This window comes from Sinocyclocheilus grahami, unplaced genomic scaffold (genome assembly GCF_001515645.1).
Source record: "Sinocyclocheilus grahami isolate Dianchi unplaced genomic scaffold, SAMN03320097.WGS_v1.1 scaffold389.1, whole genome shotgun sequence".
NCBI lineage: Eukaryota > Metazoa > Chordata > Actinopteri > Cypriniformes > Cyprinidae > Sinocyclocheilus > Sinocyclocheilus grahami.
The window spans coordinates 45653-67295 of NW_015505568.1; the positions used below are offsets into that span (position 1 = coordinate 45653).

Sequence of the window (21643 nt, forward strand, 5' to 3'; positions counted from 1 at the left end):
TTAAAATATGAGTCCATAATACATAATATTGCTTCCTCCACTGAAAGTCATCTCGTCTGAATCAGGAGAGAAATATATGCACCGATTAAATGCCATTTGAAAACCAAAACAGCTCTAAACATTGATGTGAGAGGACATTTATCACTGGTAGAAGCATTATTATAGATTATGGACTCATATTTTCATGTTACTTGCTTCACAGGATGTTAACTGATGGACTGGAGTGGTGTGGATTACTGTGATGTTTTTATCAGCTGTTTGGACTCTCATTCTGACGGCACCCATTCACTGCAGAGCATCCATTGCTGAGCAAGTGATGCAATGCTACATGTCTCCAAATCTGATGAAGAAACAAACTCATCTACATCTTGGATGACCTGAGGGTGAGTAAACTGTCAGCAACTTTAAATTTTTGGGTGAACTATTCCATTAAAATTACATTTCTTCCCAATTTGTTATTGAACCTATAGTATGTTTAACCATTAAAACTGAACAAATTGATTGAGCTCGCCTCTTAAAACAATACATCTAAATGAGGTAGTAAAGAGATTCGCTTTTGTCTGCAGCCAAATTTGAGCTTTTCAAGTTTGAAAGCAACAGTAGCTACTACACTCTAAAAAAATGCTGGGTTAACTACAACCCAGTGCTGGGTAAAATGGGGACAAACCCAGCAATTGGGTTGTTTTGACCCAGCAGTTGGGTTACTGCCCAGAAGGTTGGGTTAAACATTTAAACATTTAACCCAACTGCTGGGTCAAAACAACCCAATTTCCTGGGTTTGTCCCTATTTTACCCAGCACTGGGTTGTATTTAACCCAGCATTTTTTAGAGTGTATAACATTTGAAACTTAAAATAGATAACTGAGTAATATTTAAAATAACTGACGGTATGATGCTGGAGAAAACAGTGTTTTAGTAACTGTTCCTTAACACACCCACAGCATGATATTCACCGGATGCGTAACAGCCCTTTAGAAATAAACATATGCGTTTCTTTCTACTTATGCAGCCAAAAGCATGCTTGCCGTTTTTAGTATAAGAAGTTAGTTTTGCACTTTCTTGTGTTCTTACATTTATATAATCAGCAAAAGCATTAACCGCGTAATTAATGTGTTTGCATTTCTTATTTCTAGAACTTTATTTATTTAAAATTTACCAATGAAGTTCCATTGACTAACAATTGGCTCACGTCTCTCCTCCCCCTTTTCTCTCTCTCTCTCTCTGTGTCTCCAGCAGGACTGAAGACCATGAGCACTCATCTCGACCGTGTTTCTCCTCCTGATCTCCGCGCACACAATCTCCGCTAAACCAAGAAATAAAACACACGCGCGCGCTCTCTCATTCAACAGACGCTCCGTTTCCAGCGCCGGGGATAAAGCTTCATCCACGTTTGGACTCTTCGTCTCGCAGTTGTCCGCTTTTATTTGATTTGCCCCTCTCTGTGAAGGTTCAAGGTGTTTAATATGATGTTCATGTATGTTCTGATGCGCGCTGGCGTTGGATTATTCAGCGTCGCTCTGTTCGGCTTTGTCCAGCAGCCAGCCGGCGCTTCTGCCAGCAGAAACCCGCAAGGTAAGTTCCCCTTTCACCCTCACCATGATATGTACCTTTTGGCTGAGGAATGACTTGGGGAAATAACAGTTTGATGATTCGTGCTCAGTAAGAACAACTTAAGGGACGCAGACGCAGTTTTCCCCAAACTGTGCTGAAGTTGACTTAAACAGGTATTTTTAGCATCTTTGAACTGTTTATACTGTGCAGGTGTGTTTATTATAACGTGTGGAGAATTTCGTGATCATTGACAGCAATAACGATGCACCAAACTGTAAAATATGCCGCACTTTTACTACTTTTGCTAGGTGTTCAAGAAACCAGTCCAGTTAATGTCACACAGTCTGTCTGTTACATTAGAGGCAATACGTTTTTGCTCATTGCACATGCATGGTGTCAAATGTTGGGGGGGTGCAGATATTTAGCAATTCAACCACTGGAAAAGTCTCTAGAATGGCTCTAAAATGAAATGATTTGGAGTTCAGTTTCATTTAGGGTCCCATTTCACTGAAATGCCGTATTAGAACCATTTTTTGTTCCCCAAAGAACCTTTTAATGAACAGTTCTCATAAAACCAATTTTTCTTAGTATTAAGAACATTTTAATATTCCAAAGAACCTATTTCCACTGTGAAGAACCGTTTGTGCAATGTAAAGGATCCATGGATGTTAAAGGTTCTTCATGGAATCACAGACGCCAGTAAAGGACCTTTATTTTTAAGAGTGTAGAATAGACCATTCTAGAGTCCAGAGGGCAGGGCCTGCTTGCAACAAACTTCTGAAGCTAAGATAACGCTTAGTTATAATTATAAACAAATGACCACTAAAGGTTTTCTTAACTTGAGGGGTTTGTCGCAATCGTCTGCAGATCCCTCTCAAGCACCTGTAGAATAAAGAGGTGTAGAGTTCGCAGGGTCGTGCACCACTGGTGTGATCTAGTATCCAGCTGATGCATCTCTGGAGTTATACATTACATAAATTCTGACTGTTATAAGCATAACTGACTGGCATAAAGATGCTGAATTAAGATGTCCAATATGTTCTCAAACTCCTACAACTCAAATTCCAGTATCTAAAATCAAATCAAATCAAATATATATTGTTTGATATCGATTTGATTAATTATAACTTACATAGGAATTACATTACTGTGTGTTAAAATGTGTTTTCAAAGAACAGACAGCAATGTGATATGCTTGTTTTTGGGCAGGTTAATAAAGTAATGTAGTCAGTTACAACTTAACTTAATACATCCTTAAAAATTTATGTTTTTTGATGACATCAGATCCATGTAGAATCTTTAACATCCATGGAATCTTTCTATTGGAAAAGAAGATTATTAAAAAGTTCTTCACAATATTTAAAAATAAATGTTTCAAAACGGTGATGCCATACAAGAACCATTTTTGGTTCCTCAAAGAACCGTTCAGTGAACATTTCTTAAAAGAACCTTTTTTTTTTCTTAGCAAGAAGAACATTTTGATAATCTAAAGAACCTTTTTCCACTATAAAGAACCTTTTGTGCAATGGAAAGATTCCATTGATGTTATAGGTTCTTCATGGAACCAGAGATGCCAGTGAAGAAACTTTATTTTTAAGATGCTTCTTTTAAGAACTGTTCATTGAAAGGTTCTTTGTGGAACCAAAAATGGTTCTTCATAAAGGTTCCAAAAGGGGCTTTTCGAAGTGATGCCATAGAAGAACCATTTTTGGTTCCCCAAAGAACCTTTCAATGAACCGTTCTTAAAAGAACTATAAAGAACCTGTTGTGCAATGTAAAGCTTCCATGGATGATAAAGGTTCTTCATGGAACCATCAATGCCAATATAGAACCTTTATTTTTAGGAGCATTCTATGGCATTGCTGTACAAACCCTTTTGGAACTTTTATTTTTTAAAGTGATGGAATCTTTCCATTGCACTACAGGTTAATTTAAAGGAATAATGTCTGTAGATTATTAAAACATTCTTCACAAAAATTGTTCTTCTATGGCATCGCTGTGCAAACTCCCTTTATTTTTGAGAGTGTAGAACCAAGCCCAGCATCGATTGGGTGGAAGAGGCTGAAGAAACAGCTCTGAAACAAAGTGTGTTTAGGGTCTTCGGGGGCTCTAGAACACCTTCAGAATGAAGACATCTCGAGTCCAGAGGGGCTGAGCTCTAGATCCCAGCTGAGCCCTCATTCACCTCCATTCCCCATCACTCACCGACATGCTCTCCATACAAACAAACGTCAACAAATGGCAACTCTCGGGGCTCGATCCATGCTGACCACATGTTGCTCAGTTCCATATGGCCGAGAGCTGGAAGCCAGTATCATGAAGGTCATTTAAAGGTATTTAGCACTGTAAAGTTAAGTATTTGACATTCACCTGTGACTCTGAAAGCGTTCACTGAACCTCTGGGTATTTAGCAAGCTTTTGCATGAGGGTGGGAGGAGTAGATGTTACGTTTTGTTTCATTTGGAGGTCACGGCTAATGGATTGTTACGCAAGCATGATGCAGTGATGTCGGAGGTCACTCGTGTATGTCTGGTGTGTGTGCATTTACGTTTGGTGATGCTCAAAAGGTTTCCTTTTCCTGTCGCGCTGACAGGACGGCCGAGAGAAAGAGACAGAGAAGGGGAGGGGGGAAGGGTTTGGGGGTTGTTTTGCATCTTGGGTGGTCTGTTTCCTATTGTGGGAAAACTCAATATTTACATTTTGTAATTAGAACTACTTTCACTCTTTCATTTTCCACAACAAGGATTTACGCACATCTTACAGGGGAAGGTGGCAGCGTCGGGTCTAATGACCTGCACCTGTTCATCACCGCGGGACGGTCAGGTCAGGTGTGTGTGTGTGTGTGTGTGTGTTTGAGATGCTGTTGCAGGTTTGGGGTCGTTTTTGAAAGTTGTTCTGCTTTTTGAGTCTTGTGCTCCAGATGTGATGGCAGAGCTGTTGAGTTTGTGGTAGTGCACTAAAATCTGTCGTAATGGAGAGAGAAAATTACAGGAGTTTCAAAGTCGTTTCTTTTTTTTTTTGCCCTCCTTTTTTTCATTGCCTATTTTGTGCTCTGTCACATTTATTTACTTTTCATTTCTTTTTTTTTCTTCATTGTATTCTTTCTTTTTTCTTTCTTAGTTTTCTATTTCTTTTGCTTTTTGTCTTTTTCTGCAACTGTTCATTCTTTCTTTCTTTGCTTTTTGCTTTCATGCTTTTTTGCTTTCTTTCTCTTTCTTTTGCTCTCTCACTTTCTGTCTCTCATTCTTCTGCTCTTTCTTTCCTTTCTTCTGTTTTTTGCTCTTTCTTTTGCTCTCTCACTTTCTGTCTCTCTTTCTTTTGCTCTTTCTTTCCTTTCTTCAGTTTTTTTGCTCTTTCTTTCACTTTGACTTTCAGTTGGTCTTTCATTCTCTCCTGTCATTTTTTTTCTTCTGTTCTCTTGTTTGTTTGTTTTATTCTTTATTTTAATGTTATTTCTTTTTATTGTTGCACAGTCATTCTGGTCTCTCATTTTTATTTGTTGGTTCTGTTTGTTCATTCTTTCTTAATTTGTTCGTTTGCTGTTGCTCTCTTTCATTCTTCCATTCTTTTTCATTCATCCTTATTCCTCTTTCTGTTGCTCTGTCATACTTTCATTCTGTCTTCATTCATTATTTGCGTAATTAGTTAGCGTTAGTTAATGCAATGTTTGTTGCAGTATTTATGAATCTTTGTTCATTAAAATATTGTTCATTGTTAGTTCATGGTAGCTCAGGTCCATTAATTAATATTAACAGATTTTGATTTTAATAATGTGTTAATAAATGTTGCAAAGATTAACTTAATTGGTTCATGTTAACTAATGTAGTAAGGTAATGTTAACAAATGGACAGATGTTCCTTCTTTTTTCATTCAGTGTTTCTTTGTTTTCTTTCCATCTTAATTAGAGTTGAATTTGTCTGTCTGGACAGGAGCGTTTTGTCTGTCAAACGTATCAGTAGCATTTAAAACAGACAGTGAGTGATTAAAGGGTGCCGTTCGTCTGGTCAGTGTTTATTAAACGCAGATGTTCGCCATTAGCATCTTTGTCCTTTATCAATGTCACCATAATTGCAGGTTACCAGCACTGTGAAATGATCATAATTCATTATAATAATCATAATTCCAAGTAAATGGGATGTGTAATAAATGACTTGGCGAGAAAAACAAAACCTGATGTTCATGAGGTACAGAAGGAGAACGGCTTGGTTTTGCTTTTTGCTCTCCTGGCCCGGAGCTGCAGGCTAACAGCGCCAAGGCAACCGGCGGTGAGGATGTGACATGCCGCAGCGGTGTGTGTGTGTTGATGTAACCTCTAGTCCATCTCCCCGTTCACCCCAAGGCAAAACCCCTGCCGGGCAGACCCTGCTGGATAACTTCAGTGTGGGAAATACACATTTCCCTTGAATAGCAGGAGCCCGAGAAGGAGGGGAGAGCAGCGGAGGCCTGCCGGGGAGGGGTGGGGGGTTTGTTTGCTTTGTGTTGCCTTTCACTCAATGAAGTTGGAGTATTCCTTTGTGAGTCTGGAGCAATGGCCTTGTCAGAGGCGGGGACAGATGATCTCTCAGCCCTTCGCTTTAGAGAATATCTGGAATAGAACATCCTTGTAGGAAAGAAAAATTGTGATCGAGATCTCTTCGACAGCCCCAAAACATTACTGCTCTAGAGGAGATCTGCATGGAGGAATGGGCCAAAATACCAGCAACAGTGTGAAAACCTTGTGAAGACTTACAGAAAACGTTTGACCTCTGTCATTGCCAACAAAGGGTATATAACAAAGTATTGAGATGAAATTTTGTTATTGACCAAATACTTATTTTACAGAGGAATTTACCAATTAATTCTTTAAAAATCCTACAATGTGATTTTCTGGATTTTTTTTCCTCATTTTGTCTCTCATAGTTGAGGTATACCTATGATGAAAATTACAGGCCTCTCTCATCTTTTTAAGTGGGAGAACTTGCACGATTGGTGGCTGACTAAATACTTTTTTCCCCACTGTATATTGCTGCTTGTAACCTGTCATGAGATTAAATGGAGACTTCTGCTTGAGTTTCATGCTTCTCAGATGTTCCTCTTAAGGAAAAAGACCCCATAGGCATCTCCTCAAGATTTTAGTGGGTATGTTAATGTCTCAACTGCGCTCAAATTTGCTAAAATTCTCCCAAAACAAATAATGATCTGAGCATGCACTTGGTCTGAAAAAAAACTAAAAACATTGAGATCTCAGTAGTATCACAAATGTTTCTTCTAGACTCCCAATATATGAAATGGAGGGGAAATGAAGACTTCTGAGTTTCATGCTTCTCAGATGTTTCTCTTGAGGGGAAAAGCCTTCATAAGTGTCTTCTTAGGAGTTTCAGAGGACATTTTTTATGTCTCAAACTGTGCTCCGATTGACCAAAATCTAAAATCAAATGTAATTTTACTATGAACTTCAAATGTTTATCATTAAATTCTCACAAAAACAGATCATCTGAGCATGCATTTAGATTGAAAAACAATGAGATCTCTATAATATCTCAATTAGTTCTCTAAGACTGCCATGATATTAAATGGAGAGAAAAGTGGAGACTCAAGTTTCATGCTTCTCAGATGTTTCTCTTGAGGAAAAAGACCTCATACACATTCAGTGAGATTTTCAGAGGACTTTTAATTTCTCAAACTGATTTGCTGATTTGCAAAGACACCAAAATCTATAATCAAAAGTAATTTCTATATGAACTTTGTATTTTTAACATCAATTTCTCCCCAAAACAAATGATCTGAGCATGCATTTGGACAGAAAAAATACTGAGATCTCTATAATATCTTTGTTCCCTCATGTTTCTTCTAGTCTCACAATGTATTAAACCAAAGGGGGAAAAAAATAAGTTTTTTAAGTTTCATGTTTCTGAGATAGTCCTCTTGAGGAAAAAGACCCAATATGTGTCATCTTAAGATTTTCGGAGGATATTTTAATGTTTCAAACTGTGCTCATATTTGCCAAGACACCATCACAACATCTATAATGAAAAGTAATTTCAGTATGAACTTTAAACACTTATCATGAAATTATCCCAATTGTCTCGAATTGTGGCTTGCTGGGACCCCAAAATCTGTAATCAAATCTGCAATCTTCAATCGTTTATCATCAAATCAAAACATCAAAAAAAAAACTTATCTAAGTGAAAAGATCTTTAATATCTCAGTTTTCAATTCTCCCAGACTGTAATGAAATTGATAGCAAATGAAAACTCTTTCTGCTTCTCAAATGTTCCTCCTGAGAAAAATACTTTACAATCAAAAGTCAGAGACCTCAATATTTCTCATTAAAACCTCTGTCTATCATTCATATTTATATCTCTTTGTCAACTGTATTTTTATGACACCAATTTTTACTTCTTTCCCTCAGAAGCATCTCAGGCGAAGTCGATGCTTTTAGTTAACAACTATTCCATTCAGTCTCCAGTACAATGACAGAAACCTGTCAAAACAACTTGAAGAGATGAGAATCTGATGGCTGTTTTAAGGTATTTTATGTATAGTTGTTGTGTTGTACATTTGGTAAATTTGATTGTGTTTATTTCATGGATGTTTCCCCGGTCGTTTTGTTATTTGACGTCATGACATCCTGACATGGCATTAGGAAAGCAAAGGTTGTAGGTTTGATTCCCAGGGAATGCATGAACGGATAATATGTATACTTTGAATGCAATGCAAGTCACTTGCATAAATGTAAATGTATTTTAATATACTCTAGGATACAGAATGATTACCATATTCAAAACATGGTATTAATAATTCTAACAAAGTGTTTGTTCTATGCTAACAAACAAGCATAATTCACAATATATTCTCTGAAATATCTTCATTCCCTTAATATCTTACTCTATTTAACTAGTTTTCAAGGATGTTTAGATTTTTTTTTTTTTGTAAAAAACAAGACAGAATAAGGATTTATTGCAGTGTTAAATGAGTAGTTCACCCTAAAATGAATATATGCTGACGCATGTGTAAAATCCAGAGTGTCTTAGAGAGGCGTCTATTTTAAGCATGTCAGTGGTAAGGGTGGAGTTGACATGAGGCATAGGTGAAGTCCTTGTAAAGATATGAAGAAAAAAATGTGTATTTATGCTAAATAATGCATACTTGAAACATTGAAACATTGCACACTTTAACTTTAAAAAACTACTAGGGCTAGGTGTGGACATAATGTTTCTATAAAGTGGGGCAGTTCCAACTTTGCAAGGACAGTCTGGCGCTTCTGACTCTCAGCCTGTAAGTACTCTTATATTTAAAGAATTTGCCACTAATGATTCAAACGCGAGTTTTGAGCAGTGTAGAGTAGCGCTTATTGTTTGTCATTTCTCCGATCACAAATGCAGACATGGTTTTATGTTTACGCCGCTCAAAACGCAACGCAAAGTGTAAAAACACAGTATAAGTCATTATAATCAGTAATTATGTTCCCACTGGATGCAACAAATGCCTCGTTTGTAATGGGTTTTATTGGTTTTGTCTCATCGCGCCGGACACATGGAAACCATAGACTGTATGATGGAATCACAGTATGGTAAGGGGCGTAACATTCTGTCACACGCTTGAGGTATTCGGCCAATCACAACACACTGGATAGCTGGCCAATTAGAACACACCTTGCTTTTCAGACCGATGAGCTTTGTAAAAATCGACGCGTTTCAGAAAGGTGGGGCATAGGGGAGAAACAATAATGTACATTATGTGGAAAATAATGTGCTTTTTGAACCTTAAACCGCATAAACACATTGCATTACACCAAATAATGTTCTTTTTAGCAGCATCATATGACCCCTTTAAATGTAGACTGAAAGAGTTGTCATGAAACTTAATGATGGTGACATTAAAGTCATGTGACTGTGCTGTAGTTCGTTTATTGTCTGCATTTAGGTTTTTATTTCTGGCGATTGTATTCATGCTTCAGCTGCGTTATTTGTGAAGATTATCATGATGAACAAAATGTGTACGATTCATAAACTTTTGTGGACACCGAGCTAATTTTAATCCAAAAGCCACTGGAAAAGTCCTATTGGGTTTTTGTTGAGGGAACCAGGGTGATTCTAACGCCTGTGGATTGGCTTTCAAAAATACGTCATCTCTGCATTATTAGTGATAGACTCATATGTGTCAGCCTGGTTGAGCCACAACCTACTGGTCGTTGAAATAGCTATTTTATGCTTTTAAAAGCCTCAGTTTGAGAGGTTGTTAGCTTTCTTAACATGTATGACCCTAGAGAAAAACATTGTTTGAATAACTTGTGGGTCACCTGGACACTGTACAGTAGGTTTGGGTATTTTCAGTGCATTTTTCAGTGTTTCAGTTGAAATGGCTTAATAAAGAAAATCTCATTTTGCTTTAGGTAAAGACCAACCCAATCTCATGGGAACACAATTATTTTGCGATTTTGTATGAAATAGTTTCATGACCAGTTTCAAGTAGTTATGGCCACTGGCAGGTGTGGCAGAAAGTTAATTCTGGATCCTTCCTGTAAGAATATCATGAGAGAGGCTTCAGGTCTGCAGAAACAGATGGCAAACTTGATGTTGAGATGATCTGACCACAGCTGCATCTGAGTCCGCAGCAGCTCTCTTCACCCTACGGGAGAGATGTTCAAATATAGAGAATATTTCCTCGAAAACTAACATGAGCTTGGCGCACAGGCTGTCTGACTATGAAATCCGACAGTATCGAGGCTTTGATGATAAGAGTAGCTGAAGTCAAGGCTGATAGTCAAGTGAAATGACGAACCTCTTAAACCTGGTAAATGGTTCAAGTTTAAGTGATGCTGATGAGAGTGAATGGACCTGTGTTAAAGTAAAAGTGCAATAAGTATCGATCTGTCTGTCTGTCTAGTTATTAGTGATTTTGAGTAATTATGTAAAATGGGCAGTTTTGTGTCTTATTTGCTTTGTTCAAATTGCATTATACACTGCTATTTAAAAGTCTGAATTTTCAGCAGCATTACTCCAGTCTACAGTGTCACATGAGCATCCTACTATGCTGATTTGCTGCTCATTTCTGAATATCAATGCTGTAAACAGATGTACTGCTTCATATTGTTGTGGAAACCACAATGCGTTTTATTTTCCAGGATTCTTTGATGAATAGATATTCAAAACAACAGCATTTATTTGAAATAGAACTATTTTGTAACATTCTCAATGTGTTTACTGTCACTGTCTTTGCTAAATTAACATTATTATTTCTTTTTCCAAAAATCTGACCGCAGACAATTAAACAGTAGTGTGTGTATAGCCTTCACTAAATATAATGTATTTAAACTGAAATGGTGCACTTTTCATTTACAAGGCTGTCATTAGATTGCATGCTATTCAAAATGACCACTTCAGTTTTGTGCAGTGTTTAGTCTCATAAAAAATATAAAATATAATACAAAAACGAACAAAACCCTGCTAGATTAATGAGTAGCATCCACCATATATGCATAATGTATGCAGATAATACTGTTCAGTTCAAAGTAGCAAGTAGCAGAAGTGTGGAAAATGTGTTTTGGTTGTCAGAATCTGTAAGCCGTGAACAGAATTAAAGGGTTAGTTCACCCCAAAATGAAAATTCTGTCATTAATTACTCACCCTCGTGTCGTTCCAAACCCGTAAGACCTTCGTTCATCTTCGGAACACAAATTAAGATATTTTTGATGCATTCTGACAGCTCTCTGACCCTCCCATAGACAGCAAGGGTACTACCACGATCAACATCCAGAAACGTAGCAAGGAGATCGGTAAAATAATCCATGTGACATCAGGGGTTCAATTGTAATATTACGAAGCTATGAGAATACTTTTTGTGCGCAAAAGGAAAAAAAATGACTTTCCTCGCTACGTTTCTGGACGTTGATCGTGGTAGTACCCTTGCTGTCTATGGGAGGGTCAGAGAGCTGTCAGAATGCATAAAAATATCTTAATTTGTGTTCCGAAGATGAACGGAGGTCTTACGGGTTTGGAACGACAAGAGGGTGAGTAATTAATGACATAATTTTCATTTTTACGTGAACTATCCCTCTAAGGCGGCGGTCACCTTGTCTGAACATCCCAGCCTGATTGGCTTCATTTTGCAGTGTACATAAACTCTCAGCTGGAACGAGTCACAACCCTGAACGGATTTAAGTGAAAGTGACTGTGGGTAAGAAATCCATCCTCATTCTCTTTAATTAGGCTTTTCTTGCCTGCCACGGATGGCCATGTCCTCAGACAAGCCGTCAGAGCCATGCTGGAATCTGAACTGTTGCGGTCGCCTGTCAGCGGCTCGGCAGGTAACGGCGCTGTTTGCACAGAGGTGTTTGTGATAATCCCACTCCTGTTAAGAAAACACAAGCAGGGCCGCCGGAGCAAAGCGCCGGCTTATTCACAGTGATGTCAGGCACCAGGTGGGATTATACGACAGCAATGTCAGACATGAGGAGAATCTATATTTAATAAGAATTTCATATAGCCTATATATATATTCCTTTTGAGACTTTTTGTTATTCCTTGAACGTCAACATTTCTAGAAGTGGCTGCACAATGGCTTGTTGTATTAATTTGAATTCTGTTGTAGGTCTGCAGCACATTGTTCCCGCTCAAGGGAATTAATTCTTTTCATGAGACTTCCTTCCATTTGTTGTGGTGCGTTTATCGATATCAGGACTCAGACGCCGAGGGCTGAGCAGCCGCAATGTCAGTATAAAAACCCTCTGACTCACATTTTCCTTCGTGACATTGAATTAATGCCATCTCCATTCCCAAGAACAAACAAAGCATGCACACAAAGGACAGAAGTTCTTTGTTTTTTAATTTCTTTTTTTTTTCATTATTTATAACTAATAGTGGTTGGTTGTTTTGTAGTATTACACCAGTGGTTCCCAACCCTGGTCCTGGAGGCACCCCAACACTGCACATTTTGCATGTCTCCTTTATCTGACACGCCAGTTTCAGGTCTTGGAGTCTCTACTAATGAGCTGATGACCTGAATCAGGTGGGTTTGATTAAGGAGACATGCAAAACGTGCAGTGTTGGGGTGCCTCCAGGACCAGGGTTGGGAACAACTGTATTACACTAAGCAACCTTTTAATGAATGATTGAATGTTGCTAATTGATTTGTTGATCATCTATGGTAAGAAATAACAATCTTTCTTATTCTTTAGTAAATCGTTATCATTAATAAGTGATATCTGCCAAATTCAGTCAAACATTTGGGCACATGTGACTGAATGTACATTTGTCAAGGCCTTTTGAGATGCTTGTGCTTAAATAATTGAAACTATATAGAGTGCTGGAGGCATAATGTATATATGTAGGCAAACACCAAGAAAAGATTTAGTATTTTAGTACACTCTTGCAAAATATCATAACTAACTTTCAAGAAAAATGTTTTTAAATAAAGAATTTTTAAATAAAAAGTTGTCAGAAGCTTAACAGTGGTGACGTTGACGTCATGTGACTGTGTTATAGTTTGTTTATAGTCTACGTTTAACTTTTTCTTCTGCCGATTGTATTTAGGCTTCAGAAGATTATCATGATGGACATGTAAAAATCATACAATTTTGTTGGTCACAGAGCTTTTTTTTTTTGAGAGAGAGAGAACTTGACACTATACTTATGTATTATATTATTATATTAGCTTGCGTTTTCGTGAACGGTAAATGTGGTAGATCTACTGTAAAGTCACAATCTTCCTCTTCAATGCCCATCTCATCTTCCTCTCTTTTTCACCTCATTTGTACTGTAAGCATCAGTGAATGCACACTAGCATGGAGTCTGGATTCTCCCTGCTAACCTCGACCTCTCCAAGAGCACATTTATTTATTGGGTCGTAATTTAAACCGCATGCCTCAGATTACATCTACAATATAGCTCTTATGCACTCTAAAAAATGCTGGGTTAAAAGGGACAAACCCAGCTATTGGGTTGTTTTTGACCCAGCTATTGGGTTGTTTGGACCCAGCGGTTGGGTTGTTTTGAACCCAACCGCTGGGTCAAAACAACCCAATAGCTGGGTTTGTCCCTTTTTAACCCAGCGCTGGGTTGTTTTTAACCCAGCATTTTTTAGAGTGTGGGATCCAGAAGTCTTTTGAGTGTACCCACTTTTTTTTAGGCCAGATGGAGCTGAAAACTAAGACCTTTGGAAAGATATTCAGTGATGGCCTGTTGATGGTGCAAAGCATTTTGGGAAGGCAAGGGGTGGCTAATTGATTTATAGTCGATGGTTAAAGCTAAAAATATCCTACTTTAGTCTATAGAAGCTCGCGGCTAGTTTAGCTTGTTCGGTTCGGTACTGTGGATGATGTAGTGAGTAAAGATTTAAATAGCACAACAATCTCTTTTATATCAAATTTATAATGAGATGGGCCTAATTATGTTTTTACGCCAATTCGTTGTTGAAATAAACATTTAAACGGTGGCTCGTGGTTGTAACGTGTTTTCATGACAGATGTATTCAAACAAATAAGAAAGGAGATTATAAAAAAGATTATACCAGATATGTGATGTAGTGCTTATATTTATCAAAATGCTACTCTCTATAGTATATTTTCTATCTATCTATTTATTGACCATTTATTATTTATAGGTATGTGAAGAATGGACAGGAACTTTATGGTCTGCACCTCTGACTTACAAACCTCATTTTTACAAGTTGTTTGTTTAGAAGACATATTAGCATCATCGATAACGTCTTATTAATGCATCATGTTGTCAGGGTAATTCAGATGACGAACACAAAACAGCACAATGCAGACAATGTTGTTGTAGGACAGCAAGATGGATGTGTGTGTTTGTGTGAGTCTGTTTACAGACTGCATGTGTTTACATTCCGGGGAGCCGGTCCAAGCTTCAGAGACTGCAGTAAATGAATGAAAGGAAATGCTTTATTCTGCTCGGTAATGGAAAAACACTCCATGAATTCAGCTGTGGTGAAAATGAAGCGAAAATGAAGCGATCAAGATGGCACGATGTTCCCCGATGCCATGAGAGGAGATCCTGGGAAAGGCCGGGAAACTCGTACTAATCCAGTTAAACGTCTCCTGTGTTCTGACTCCATAGGCGGCGTTTCAAGCCATCATTACAGCTAACGGAACATTCTCAAAACGTTGTGGAAAGGTTTTCTCAACGTTATGAACATAAAAATCGACTACACATAACATTCTTCCAGTAACGTTAATAGAACATTAAAAGTTAGCGACAAAAATATTGCATTGTTCATGGAACATTTATTCCTAAAACATTCTTGTGATGTTTTTTAAATGTTACTACTTGTGTCGGAATGTTCCCGAGAACATTCAAAAGTAACATGATGAAATGGAATGTTCCCTTAATGTTCGCAAAACGATGGACGAACGTTTTTAAAACAAAAACGAGATGTTTTGAATTACATTCTGAAATAACGTTTTTATAACATTCGCAAAACATTCATTGTTAGCTGGGATAAGCTTCAAAGTTTTTCGCAGATGAGCCCATTAAAAAATGTGCAATTGTTCTTGTATGCATTTGATTGTCCGATGGACCATTTATTCACATATTGGAGGACTTTATGCGCATCTTTTTTGCGTGTCTTATTGTGTATGATCCAAACAATTCCTGATGCACAAAATCAATTGCAGACTATTTTCTCATTGCATATGCTGTTTCACTCAGAAATATGAAATGTCTGAAAGGACTGATACCTGTTGATGCACATTGATTCATACTCTCACCTCTCAGTTCTCGCCAAACATTTGCACTCTGTGATCCGCTCAGTTTGTCTGGATGCAGTGCTTCACCTCTGATGGAAACGTTCACACATGGACTCTTTTCATGTCTGGGTTTTGGCATTGCTCGTCGTTGTCTGTCGGATGAGCCTCAAGGGCCGTGAGATAGCGATCGGTGGTTTTGTCAAAGATAGAGTTCTTCAGACACTTGGAGATTGCCAAAGGAAAGTCAGACTTTTGCTGCCTGAGCATGCATTAGACATCAAAGGTATGATGGAGTGATAAATGTTGCCAGTTTATGTTATTAGTATGATGCTACGGCTTATGAATGAACTGAAGAGACCACAGGAAGTTTGGGATAGAACAATGGCATGCAACTTTACAATACTAAAAATATAGACATTTTATTTAACTTGCTATGACTTATTAATATACATTTTGTTTGTTTGTGCATCTTGTGCATTTTATTTTATTTATGCTTCTAAGACTTTAATGCATAACCTAAATGCCTCTACAATGCAGAATATGCACATTTTAGAAGTGACTATTTTACCCAATAATTGCATGCTAATTATTTAATGCCAAATTCCATTTGAATCAATTGTTGGGTCTGTTTGGATGCTACTTTAGAAAGCAGCTGCCTATATAGACAGTATTTAAATAGAGTAAATGAATAAATCTAGTGTTGATTATGAAAATTAATCAGGTTAATGCATTGCATACATTAGTCTACATTCATCAGAAAGTGTGTATTTGTTCTAGAATGGTTGTACACTTAGATGATTTTGCAAGTCATTTTTGAGACCCTCACAATTCATGTTTGGACTTTATCAAAAAGTTGACTTCTTTAAGACCACCTGCAATTAAAATTGGTGGTAATTTTGCCTTTGAGGTCATTTATATGCTATGGGCACTCCTAAAAATTCAACTTTTAGCAAATATGCACATGTAAAAGTGATGATACATCTTGTTCACTGGACCTGGACTGACTCTCAATAGCAAGTACTGGTTCTTCCAACAGATTTAATGTGGAGTTAAGACAGTTAATGAAAACTAAACCATAAAAACATTTTCTTTACTTGAAATAAAATAAATGTTAACTGAGGAAAAGTAAAATACAGAAATCAAAAGATTTTATTTCAGCTAGTTACCAATTCCACATTGCTCATTTTCATTTAGTTTGACTTGATGTAAAAAAGAAAACACCTTAAACTTGAAATGCAATAAAAATATAAACTGTAGACATATTTAAAAAAATAAAAATGACAAAATGCAACAAAATTACTAAAACTTTCAAATGAAAGCTGAAAATATAAAAATAAAAACCAAGGCAAAATATTAATAAAAGCTAGTATTTCAAGGTTCAATGCAGGGTTAATATAATTAATGAAAACTGAAACCATAAAAAATAATTTTCATTACTTGAAGTAAAGTAAATGTTAACTGAAGTAAAATAAAATATAAATAAAAATTCTTTTATTTTAAGCCAAATCCACATTCCTTATTTTCATTTAGTTTAACTTGATGTACGAAAATAACTAAAACTAATACTGAAATGGTATAAAAAGACATATTTAAAAAAAGAAAAATTACAAAATGAAACAAAATTACTAAAACTTTAAAATGAAAACTGAAGATATAAAAATAAAAAATTATTAATAAAAACTTTCAATGATGCTAAAACAACACTAGCTCAAATAAAATAAAAAAAAATATATATATATATACTGTGTATATATATATATATATATATATATATATATATATATATATATATATAAAAACATTGACAGCAATTCAAAAGTACACCAAAAAATTGCAATTAAAACAAAGATTTCAAAATGTCACATTGAATTCAGTGTTACTTGATGTTTTTTTTGTAATTTATGAAATTCAGTAGCCGTTTTAAAGTGAAAATTGTTTTTAAAGTTAAAACTGGATTTTGACTAGACGTCGCTTAACAAATTGTGCTCCGTCTGGAACGGTCAGTCTGAGTTATTCCAAACCGGGCCATTGGCTTTGGGTGCAGTTTTATGAGGTGCTGAAAAGACGACAACCTTTAACAGGTCCTCTGCCAGCCCTGAATCTCCACCCGACCGACTCGTCTGTTAGCAGACTGCTCTCATTCTGACAGAGAAAACCTTGATCACAGCCCGTACTGGAGCTTTGCCTGTCGGTGATTGAAGGTTATGAACCGTCCTGTCAGCATCACGTCATTTGTGCTTTGCATGCAACATTTTATCTGTGCGTGGGATTTATTTGCATCAGTTTCCCATTGGCTGGTTTGGTTTTGTCTGCTTGGTCTGTCTAGACTAGACTTAGACGACTAAACAAAACGTGCGGGTTTTGTATTTTGGGTAATTCCGCATGATCTAACTGTATTGTCTCTTCATGGGTGCAACCTCTTTGGGTTACTGTTGCAGACTCAGACAGGCTTTGTTAAACATCTCAAAGGAATGAACTGGAGATTGATGTGATTTTCAGTAAAATGTGCTCATAAAGTGGTAGATTTTGGGCTGGAATGAACTGTGACATTGCAAATAATTTTTCTAATTTGAACGCGTTTACAACTACAGTATGCACACTGGGAAAAAATAGATGTGGAAACAATGTTTGTGAAATTTACTAGAAATCTCTGAGTGAATAACTACAAAGAAATGGCAAGTAACACATTGAATGAAACATTTTGAAGTAAAAAAATAAATACATTTGAAAAAGTATTTTCTTGTTCCCAAATGTACCCAAAAATCTTTATTTATAACTAATAACGTAATATTTTTATAGTAAATTTCAAAATGTTGACATCATTAATTGATTGATTGATCACTTGATTTGTTTGTTTTTATTTATTTGTCATATTTTATTGTTCAAACATTTAATTTATTTTATTTTTAAATCTTGTATTATCTTTGATTATTTGGTTAGATTTTTTTATTTTTATTTTTTAAATATTTTATTTTGTATTTTATTGTATGTTGTTTTTTTTATATATTTTTTGTATTATTTTATTTAATCTATTTTAAAATATTTAGCTTTTTTATGTTTAAATATGTTACTAGATTTAAAATATTTTTCTATTTTATTATATTGTAAACATACTCCAATGTTCCTTTTTAATTTTACAGCTTACATTTTTTTTTACAGCGCGTGACACATTTTTGCAGATTAATTTAAGTGAGTTTCAGAAAATATGGCAAACAGTTGCTAACATAGGATTGTCGTGTTGTTATTAAATGGATCGTTTGCCTAAAATGAAGATATTTTGACAAACTTTCAGGTTAAAAAAACATTTAATTTTAAGGACTTAAAAGAACAGACATTTTTTCAAAACATTTTCTCTTGTCATCCACAGAGGAAAGAAGCTCATACAGGTTTGAAACAACATACGTCATGACAGAATTGGGTGAACTGTCCCTTTAAGATGAGGCTTAAAGGGATAGTTCACCCAAATATGAAAACTGTCATCATTTACTCACCCTCAAGTTGTTCCAAACCTGTATGAGTTTATTTCTTCTGTTGAACATAAAAGAAGATATTTTATAGAATGTTGGTAACCGAACAGTTGACGGTAGCTATTGACTTCCATAGTATGGATAAAAATGCTATGGAAGTCAATGGCTTCCAGCAACTCTTTGGTTACCAACTTTCTTCAAAATATCTTCTTTTGAAGAAATAAACTCTTACAAGTTTGCAACAACTTGAGAACAATGGAACAATGGACTTCGGAACAATTTTAATTTTGGGGTGTACTGTCCCTTTAAGCAAAGGGTCAACTGCACTGCAATTTGGGCAGTTCATAAACTCTGAGCTTTAAATGAGCGTGGTTGTTGTTTGAAGAGAGCCACCATCACTCAGCGCTTACAGTAGCGCTCACTAAGGACGCCGGGCACAAATAGAAGCAGGCCATATTTCTTTTACGAGCTGCTCAGAGGACAAACACTGGGTTCCTTCATTAGATGTAGGCGATCTGGGAGAGACGGTGGGGGGAGGATGCTAAATTCTGCTCTAATGTTGACGTCTGCATTTCATCAACACCCTTTTTTCTTTCGTCCCGTCTGTGCGTCGCCTAATAGCCCATGAGATGAAGACTTTGTGCTGGCTTTGCATGTGACGGCCTGCCAGCTCTCACAACCAACAGCTGACGGCGCGCGCTCTCTCACTCACCCCCGCTCTCTCTCTCTCTCTCTCTCTCTCTCTCTCTCTCTCTCTCTCTCTCTCTCAGAAGCGATTAAACATCGCTGGGCCACATGCTAACGGATGTTTGGCCAGAAACAAGAGGTTGTCTCGCTGCTACTGTATCTGGCTTTCCACCAGCACGTCGGATTGCCTGCCAAACTAGTGAGGGCAACATTAGACCCACTTGCTGGAATAATATTGATTTAGTTGGTGGAACTACCTGAGAGTGAGTGTAAAGTGGTCGGGATACTTTTGGATTTTGCTCTGCAAGATTTGGATCGCTTCTTCTGAATACATTACTGCATACATTTTTTAGGAGTTGTCGAACAGGTTCATTGGTTTTGCTGCACCGTCTCCAGCACCTCTTATAGCACCCTCTGTTAAATTATTTGTTTTCATTTATTTTCTTATTTTTTAAATATATATGTTTTTATTTTATTTTATTTTTAATATTTATTTTATCATTTTATGTTGTTTAAAATGTATTTTTATTTAATTTTTTAAAATATTTTATTGCATTTGATTTGATTTTTTTTATTATATTTAATCCGGTTTATTTTATTTTATTTTATTATTTTGTTAGATTTTTTAGATTTTATTTTACTTCATATATTTTTGTATTATTATACTTTTTGTTATTTTAAGATTTTTATTTTATTTTATTAGATTTTTATTATATTTTAAGATTTTATTTTATTATTTAGTTTTTTCTATTTTATTTTATTTATATTAATTTTTTAAGATTTAGCAACGCCCTTGCAACCACCCACAACACACTAACATTGTGTTGGCGGTTTTGCACAGGCAAAATTTCTTTATAAAATCTATCAATTCTTTTTTATTCTAATTCTTTTAAACAATTTCATTAAGTTTTATTACTGAAAATTATATTTTTGTGTACAGAAAATATATTATAATTATTCATAAAGTTTTGCATGTAAGATATGTGCTGTCTGCATTAATCTTTCCTCCCTTCTGAGATTATTTCTGTCCGGGGTGAGTTGTTTTAGGAGTAAAGCGGGGCCTGGAGAAACACTGAGGGTCTTACTGTGAGCAAACATTGTCCTGTGTTTGAACTGCACACCTTCAACACGCTGACCAACCCTCCGTTTGTCCACTCGACTAAATATACTGACCAGTGCTGACCCCATCATTAATCAGTGAGGAAACGCTCCTCTCATGTCTGAGCACAACATCCAGAAAAAAATGACATGCACAAACCACGCTTTCAAGAAATGCTTAAAACTTCAAGGCGTCGAGGTTTGGCTCGGTTGCATGACCTTGTTGCCCTCGCTGGTAGATGCCGTTGCTACACCTACACCGTTTTCCATTCACAAACATTATTCTGATAAATTGGATTGAAATCAGCATGTATGCAACTAATATAGTAGCTCAAACAGTCAAGCATACAGCTAGCAACGCAGAGGTCATGGGTTCAATTCCCAGGGAAGGCATAAAGTAAAAAAAAAAAAGTATACTGTAGTTTGAATGCAATGTAAGTCACTTTGGTGAAAGCATCTGTACATGCATAAATAAAGCAATATTTTGTTGCATTAGCAATTGTTTTATCAATGTCCAGTTATTTTGCTGGCTCTTAAATGTGTGAAATGGAATTTTTCCTTCTGAAATATAGCAAAATATAGTGCATGAGTTATAGGGACCATTTTTATTATACATTGATTATTATACATATTTTTATTTATGATTATTTGTGTGTGTGTGTGTGTGTGTTTGTGTGTGTGTGGTAATTTGCAAAGTAAATTTTGCATTTCATTTGGAAATCAAGGTCCCAGAGTCTGGAGGAAGAGTGGAGAGGCACAGAAACCATGTTGCTTGAAGTCCAGTGTGAAGTTTCCACAGTCTGTGATGATTTGGGATGCCATGTCATCTGCTGGTGTTGGTCCACTGTGTTTTCTGAAGTCCACAGTCAACGCAGCCATCTACCTGGAAATTTTAGAGCACTTCATATATATAATTAATTAAAACTAAATAGCTGTTATTATTATTATTATTATTTTATATTTATTATTTTATGTTTCTATGTGTTTAATTACAAGATTCACAATATTTTCTTTTTAAGTTTTAAATTTTTTTTTCTGTAATGTGCAAATCACATATGCTTTCATTTAAAAAAAACAAAAAAAATTGGCTTTTATTTAAATTTTTATATTTTCAGTTTTTAAAAATATTTTTAGTAGTTTTAGGGTAAATTTAGAC

General features: G+C 36.2%; 1 protein-coding gene across 1 annotated transcript in view; it reads left to right on the forward strand.

Moving 5' to 3' along the window:
- The first annotated feature begins 1203 nt into the window (after positions 1-1203).
- Positions 1204-21643, forward strand: part of LOC107550129 (signal peptide, CUB and EGF-like domain-containing protein 3) — a 35291-nt gene continuing 14851 nt past the window's right edge. Inside the window, exon 1 of the mRNA XM_016231357.1 lies at positions 1204-1572. Coding sequence (XP_016086843.1) covers positions 1464-1572 — 109 coding nt within the window. The 5' untranslated portion in view covers positions 1204-1463. The remainder of the gene's footprint in view (positions 1573-21643) is intronic.